The sequence below is a fragment of the Pseudonaja textilis genome, chromosome 1 (genome assembly GCF_049901715.1).
Source record: "Pseudonaja textilis isolate UNSWEBS1 chromosome 1, rPseTex1.2, whole genome shotgun sequence".
In the NCBI taxonomy this organism is placed as follows: Eukaryota; Metazoa; Chordata; class Lepidosauria; order Squamata; family Elapidae; genus Pseudonaja; species Pseudonaja textilis.
The window spans coordinates 22123699-22131434 of NC_141990.1; the positions used below are offsets into that span (position 1 = coordinate 22123699).

The 7736-nt window shown below is 40.6% G+C and overlaps 1 protein-coding gene across 1 annotated transcript; it reads left to right on the forward strand.

Moving 5' to 3' along the window:
* Positions 1–260: 260 nt before the first annotated feature.
* On the forward strand, positions 261–7736 carry TBL2 (transducin beta like 2). Its single transcript, XM_026708640.2, has 7 exons — positions 261–461; positions 3826–3950; positions 4876–5060; positions 5467–5618; positions 5771–5897; positions 6027–6179; positions 7191–7736. The coding sequence occupies exons 1-7, from the start codon at positions 311–313 to the stop codon at positions 7645–7647; spliced, it is 1350 nt and encodes a 449-aa protein (XP_026564425.1). The 5' UTR covers positions 261–310; the 3' UTR covers positions 7648–7736.

Genomic DNA, 7736 nt, shown 5'->3' on the forward strand with positions numbered 1-7736 from the left:
TCAGAGTCAGGTAGAGTCGGTGTAAAGCTAACGAATAAAATAGGGAATTAAAAGCTCACGATTTAACTTCCCTAATCGCAGCGCCTTCCTCAATATATACATACATCTACTTGCCAAAGCGACGCGCATGCGTCTCCAGTGGCTCGCGGAGGTGGTGTCCAAACTCAGACGGGGGCGCGCACGCAACGGAAGAGACACCAATACTACCAGCCGCGACTTGCGGCGTGCGCGCTCCGCTTGGGCTCGGCCCCGCCTCCGCTGAGGTGGCTGAAGGGGAGCCGGCGGACGAGGCGGCCGCCGCTGCCGGAGGATGGGGGAGGCGGTCGTGTCCGCGACGCTGGTGGGCCTCTCGCTGGTCCTCGGCGCCGTCGTTTTGTGGGGGCTGCTGTTGTTTCTGACGCGGTGGACGAAGGCCGCGCCGAGCAAGGACGACGTGGCCAAACTGAGCGGGGCGCCTGAGGGTAAGCGAGGACGAAGCGCTGAAGCCGCGCCGCCAGCTTTCTGCGGGACGGGGTTTGAGGCCACGTTTCCATCTTGCGCAAGAAATGAGCCGCGGCAGCTCCCGGTTTAAAAATTTCTCTGTAACGCGCTGCGCTTTATACTTTTCCGTGATCGTTGTCCCAAAGGTGCTGTTTTTTCAGGAAGCAACTGAACCTTCTTGTTTTTTCTTTTGAAGACGTTTCGCTTCTTATCCAAGAAGCTTCCTTAGCTCTGACGGGATGGTGGGGAATGGAAGGATTTATATTCCTTGCAGACAGCATGTCATTTGCATCCTTTTAGATTGCTGTAGTCTGCCATTTTTCCTGTAATTTCCAGAGAAAAATGGCAGACTACAGGAACCAGGAGCACTACTCAGGTGATCCTGAGGACACAGATAAACCTCCAAGGGCTTCAATGAACCCTCTAAAAGGATGCAAATGTCCAGCTGTATGCAAGGAATATAAATCCTTCCATCCCCCACTAACCTGTTAGAGCTGAGGAAGCTTCTTGGACGAGAAGCGAAACTTCTTCAAAAGAAAAAACAAAGTCCAGTTGCCTCCTGAAAAAGCGCCTTTGGGACAAGCGTGACCTGGATGACTGAGAAGCTCTACAGATTTCCATTATCGTTGTTAGCATGGCCTTGTGACTGGGTCACCGAAGCATTTCTGACTGACTAGCAAAGGCCTCGTTGGATCAGTGTAATAATTGGAAGAATCCGTCTGTGAGTGGGAAACTTGGTTTCAAATCTTAAAATTGGAGGTGCGTTCAGCAGAAGCCCTGGAGCTGTCACTTTTGCCACAGAGAAAGCAGGAATTGGTCTTGGCAGAAAGGCAAAAAAATGCACCCTGTGAAATATTGCCTCCGATGGCTTGGAATGTATACGGGGCTCACTTCATGTCGCTGTGCCTATGGCATCACATTGAGGAAATTTTAGATTGCTTTTAAGGGTCTTGGACAAGGAAGGGTCATCATAGGGTCAAGCAAGCTGGTGTGGGCTTTCTGGACTTCCCAGCAAAGTTGTTTTTTTCTAGACCTATAGGTTGGGAATTAAATCTGGAATGTCATTAATAGAAAACCCACGTTCAGCAAAAAGCTACAGTCTCAGTACAGGTAGTCCTTGACTTATAACAGTTTGTTTAGTGACTATGTATAATGGCACTGAAAAAAGTGACTTATGACCATTGTTCACACTTATGACATTTGCAGCATTACCAAATGTCAAGCCTGAAATTGACACGTTAGCCATTTTATTTAGCTCTATATTCTAATCATATATTCCTTTTCTTTCTTTTTCTTTGTTGGTAATGGGGGGAGGGTTTGGGGCTCACCACATTCCTAAGGTGGGAGGAGTGGTTAGGTAGTGAAGATTGTTTTGGCTAGGTGATTTTTCCTTCCTGTAGGAACAGAAGTCCCTGCCTAGACCCTGGAGGTGGAGATTGATGACACCAGGCAACGTTGATTTACTGCTATTGGGGAATGGGACTTTTGGAGGCTGTTTCTACTTTCCAATATTATGTGGTATAATTCCGGTTTATGTCAGATCCGGAATTACAACAGACTTTGCCAATTTGATGCTTTCCTAAATAAAAGAAATTTGTTTTGGAAGATGGGCTTTACTCACTTTTTTAATGGATTTCATCACTTGGAAACCTGACACTAAAATCACATGATCAAAATTCAGACACTTGGCAACTGATATTTATGAGGGGCAATATCCCGGGGTCATATGATCACCTTTTGAGAATTTCTGACAAGCAAAGACAATGGGGAAGCCAGATTCATGTAACAATCATGTTCCTAATTTAACAATTGCAGTGATTGATTTAACAACTATGGTAATAACAGTTGTAAATTGGGACAAAACTCAGTTGACAAATGTTGCACTTAGCAACAGAAATGTTAGACTCAATTGTGATCATAAATTGAGGACTATTTATTTCTCAACCGTGTCAACTTTAAGATGACTGGAATTCTATCCTCCGTGGCCTTCATAACAAATGCTTAACTAGAGCAATCTCACAGTTGCTTTTCCCAATATACTAAGCTAGCAATAAATGTGTTTTTCTTTTCTTCTTGTGGCTTAATATGTTGTGCAAATCCAACTTGTTTGGTTAATTTATAGTTGAAGTGTGTTGCAAATTGGTGGGTAATTTAGTCACCAAATTAAGAGACAGCAGAAATGCAGCCATTGAGTTTTGATAATAAAATGGGAGAAGAATGAACACTCTGTGCCATTTTGAGCTCATTGGAAGATAGCTAGAAAAAAATCTTAAATGACAAAACACTATTTTTAAATGCACTGCTGTGGTGGAATGTAGTCAGGAGTCACAGGAGGGAGGGGCTGCCACCCAGAGGGTATCGAGGAGGGGAGTTGGAATGTTTGGTAGGCAGGAAGAAGGCTAAGATAGCCCCTTCTCAGCAGTTCACAGAATACAGGTAGCCGTCGACTTAACAACACTTCATTTAGTGACCAAAGTTACAATGGCACTGAAAAAAGAGACTTTTAACCTTTTTTCACACTTGTGACTGTTGCAGCATCCCCATGGTCATATGATCAAAATTTGGATGCTTGGCAACTGATCCATATTTATGACAGCTGCAGTGCCCCGGGGTCATATGAAAAGCTTTTGTGACATTCTGACAAGCAAAGTCAATGGGGAAGCCACATTCGCTTAACAACCCAGTTACTAACTTAGCTGCAATGATTCACTTAACAACTATGGCAAGAAAGATTACAAAATAGGACAAAACACTTAACAAATGTCTCATTTAGCAACATAAATTTTGGGCTTAATTGTGGTTGTAAGTTGAGGAATACCTGTATATAGTTGTGTCTGGCAAGATTTTGTGTACAGGCAAACAATAAACAGGATTAGCTCCATATGTCTGACAACTACAACGACAAGAGTATTTATGGCATCATAAGAATAATGAAGCAAAGGATGATCCCTGAAACTTTATGTTTTATATATTAAAAAGTATTTTAAGATACTACAAGACTGTACAAAAGGTTAACATAAATTTTTTACTGAAGGTGATTATTTAGAGGTCTTCATATCATATTTCCCTCATTCCTTTCTTAGCCTTTATGCTCCAAAGACATGTGAATCTTTATGTAATGGATATTTTTATGTCTTAAACTAATAAACATTAACGGATACAGAAATAACTTCATTTTAAAACCTTGGCTTTTAGATTAAAAAGCATTCTGCTGCAGGCTACTTATACTTGTTTTTTGTTGTGCTGATAGGATGATTGAAAAAAACCCTATTAGTGATTCAAACAATTGTTAAAACCAATTGGCCCTTCATTTGTTAAAAGCTTTTCTTCAACTGAATTCCTCAGATCAAAATGTGAATGGTGATGCAGCCAGCAAAACAGGCCTGAAAAAGCCAAAACAGCAGCGAATTAGAAAAGAGAAGCCCCAACAGCATACTTTTACACACCCACTTCTGGCTTCAGCCCTCAAGGTGAGCTCTGGTGGGTAACTTATTCTTACATGCCACTATTTCACTTTTTTTTTTTTTTGAGCCAATCATATATATGTCTGCCACCTGGCCTACTTTTATTCTTGGTAGTAGCAATGATTAAAAATGCAGTAATAATTGGAAGTTTAAAGGTGAAGTTAGAAAAATAACTGAACACTTCTGCCATCTCTTGTTTCCGGAATCTTGGGAAGTCAGAGTTTGTAACTGTACTATTCAATGGTAACAGTGAACATTTCTGGAAAAATTCACCAGGTTGCTGTGAAAAAGGATCGAATTCATATTGTATAGCTTTCATTTTCTAGGACCTGCCTCCTCCATACCCCATACCATGGGGAGTGCTTTGAATGTAATTACTTTATCTGGTTTTTATTTTGAAATCCTGAGCTACTATGCAGAAATAAACAGCTTTGTGATATGAAAAAGCAGGGTCCATCCTGCCACAGTTTTACCATTATATCTTCCTGTTCATTGATGAACTTAAAAGCATTTTGCTTTAGTTTATTTTATCTACTTGTCCAAGGAGATAAGTGGGAATCCAGCTGTTTACTGGATGATCCATAGCAATGGTTTTGTTAACAGATAGATAGCAGAAGAAAGCAAATAGTTTTGAGACTAGAACACCCTAAATTTTCTTTTCCAATTTCACTAAGTATATCCTGATTCCAAAACAATTTGATTACTATTTCAAAGTTGAATTAGCTTGTTCTGAGGTTGTTTATGGTAAAATTGGAAAAGATGTTAAAGGTCATGAGGTTTCTGTTTCCTTGAAAGTATACTTTCTTTCTTATATCCACAATTTCCAAACAAATCTTTTATTTTAAACTGCTTCTTGCTCCTTAGATAACAGATCTCCAGTATAAAAGATACCTAGATTTATTCATAAGCCAAAAGATTTTTTTTTCTGCAGGGCCACAGTGGAAATGTCACCTGCCTGGACTTCAGCAATAATGGAAAGTATTTGGCATCCTGTTCTGACGACCGCACGGTGCGTATCTGGAGTACCAAAGACATTTTGGAGAGGGAGCATCGCTACATGCGGGTTAATGTGGAACTGGATCACGCTACCCTGGTCCGCTTCTTCCCGGACTCCAGGTAGGATGGAGATTTGGATAATATCCTTTGCATTAACTGCTGACTTGTAACCTGCCCTAATCCTGAAGGAAAATACCCAGTGTGTACAATCAAAACAATAATATAATAAAAACTAAACTGAAGAAGGGTTTGTAGAAACTTTGTAGGAAGATCACTGCAAAAAAGGACAGGCTGACCTGATGAGTTGTTTCAGTCTCATAAAGAGGCTGAAGATTTTGTCTTGCTGTGATTCCTTTTGGCAAAAAAGCAGCTAGAGCAGCAGTAAGAAATGAAGCTAGTCTGAACTTGCAAACATGGACGCATTTTCACGTGCTTCACAAACCATTGTGGTATATGACTACCAAGCAGAGCAGCAGCTTCTTTGTGCTCATTGTGTTGCTTATATGCCTTTCTTTCCTTCTCTCAGAGCTTTCATTGTTTGGTTGGCAAATGGAGACACCCTCAGAGTTTTTAAAATGACAAAGAAAGAGGATGGCACTTTTACATACATCGCAATCCCAGAAGAATTTCCAAAGCAGCACAAGGCTCCTATCATTAATATTGGGGTTGCTGATACAGGTATGAAAGCTGGTCTTTTGAACAGCCTAGATAGGGAATGGTTCAGCTTTATTTCCTTAAAAGCAAATTAATTTGCTTGGTTTCCTGAATAATATATACAGCTGCATCAGCCTGTCAGAATTGTAGCCTTATCTTTGCCCTTTATTCCCCAGGGAAGTATATCATGAGTGCCTCCAGTGACACCACCATCCTGATCTGGGACATGAAAGGGGAAATTCTGGCTAGCATCAACACCAACCAGATGAACAACACCTTTGCTACTGTGTCACCATGTGGGAGGTAAGGAAGGGCAGTCACTTGTTTATTGTCAGAAGGATAAAAATCTTTGTGCTCTAAATAATACTGATGAACAGAAAAGCGGCAGCTCACAAAGTGGCTCTATTCATTTTGGCATTTCCTTTCCTATAGGTTTGTTGGTTCATGTGGATTCACTCCTGATGTAAAGGTGTGGGAAGTATGTTTCAGCAAGAGTGGAGATTTCCGGGAAGTGATCAGAGCCTTTGAGCTGAAGGGGCATAAGGCTGGCGTGTATTCCTTTGCTTTTTCCAATGACTCTCGGCGGTGAGAAGCCATCTCTCATTTCTATGGAATAATAACATTTTTTATAATAACTTGTTCACATTTTCCCTTTGAGTCCTCTGTCTAGTTTTCCTGATACCCTTGGTGTGAGGAAGAGAAGGCCCTTTGGAGTTGCTTCCTTCCTCTTTATAAACCAATGGAGGAATTTCCTTTGAAGATTAAATGGCTATGTTCCCACAATATACAGTATTTAGCCAGCTCAAATCAGAACTTACCAAATGAATTCAGACAACTTGCTAAGTTTGATTAATTGGGGGCTAGAGTTTTTTGTGGGGGGCTTATGTTGTTTTAAGCCAAGCCATTTGATTCACAATTTTATGTATTCTGTAGACTCAGAAAATATATTAAATTATGAATTAATGGAGTTAAGTACATGCAATTAATAAGTGGTCCATTCTTCAGCAATGTCCTTTGTTAATAGGTTCTCAGTTGGTTTATTTAGTAGGATTTATAGCCTAGCATTCCTAAATGTGGCTATATTGCTAGGGCAATTGAGTATGCTCTCCTGCAGGTTTTTTTTAACAGTTTTTAATCTTTTAATATATTTTATTATAAGCTTAGGATTATTTTGTTATATTGTTTTATGTTTTTAACTTGGTAATGGCTCAGAGTCACATATATGAGATAGGCAACTATATACATCAAATAAATGAATTCTCAGGAAACTAAAAAGAGATACATTCTGACACCAACAGGCCAGCTGAAGTCTTAAAATATTACTGAGGGATATTTGAGTTTTATCAGATCACTTGAAGGCATGTACATCATACGTACTGAGTATGTCTATATGCATAATCATTTTCCAAATTTGTGATGTGAATTATATAATCACGGGGAGCTCTTTGGTTAGCCTCTGGACATTAGAACTGAAGAAAGGAAGCATAAACAACAAGAAGCTGTAAGACCCTACCAGAACCAAGCCAGTACATTCATCAAACTATAGTATTAATTTGAAATTGCTAAATAATATGTGCCATTCTCTCACCCTAACAGGATGGCAACAGTTTCAAAGGATGGCACTTGGAAGTTCTGGGACACAGATGTTGAATACAAGAAGCAACAAGATCCTTACCTATTGCTGACAGGCAGTTGCAAGGTAACTGAGCCCTGCCGCATTGCTCTGGCTCCTGATGCACGGGCAGTGGCCATTTCCAGCAGCACCAGCATCTTTCTCTATAATACCCAGCGAGGAGAGGAGGAAGAGTACTTTGAAGGTGCTCATGGAGAGCACATAACAGACTTAGCCTTTGATGTGAACAGTCGCTTCCTGATTTCCTGTGGGGACCGAGCCATCCGTGTCTTCCACAACACAACTGGGTATAGGGCTGTGGTGGAAGAAATGAAGACACTGCTGAAAAAGGCTTCTAATGAGTCTACTAAGCAGAGACTGCAGCAACAAATAACAGATGCCCAGAGTGCATTGGATAGTATCTATGGCAAGAAGAAATGAATTGCTCCAAAAAGCATGCTTTCTGTGCAAATTTGGGGCTAGTTTTTTTTAATATGCAGAATGAGAATTAATAAAACATTTTTTGCACA

What these genes read in the sequence shown, in the direction of transcription:
- TBL2 (XM_026708640.2), top strand. Translation starts at nt 311, where the DNA reads ATGGGGGAGGCGGTCGTGTCCGCGACGCTGGTGGGCCTCTCGCTGGTC. An exon ending in ACTGAGCGGGGCGCCTGAGG is followed by an intron (nt 462 to 3,825) that starts GTAAGCGAGGAC and finishes TGAATTCCTCAG; the next exon opens with ATCAAAATGTGAATGGTGAT. An exon ending in TATTGGGGTTGCTGATACAG is followed by an intron (nt 5,619 to 5,770) that starts GTATGAAAGCTG and finishes TTTATTCCCCAG; the next exon opens with GGAAGTATATCATGAGTGCC.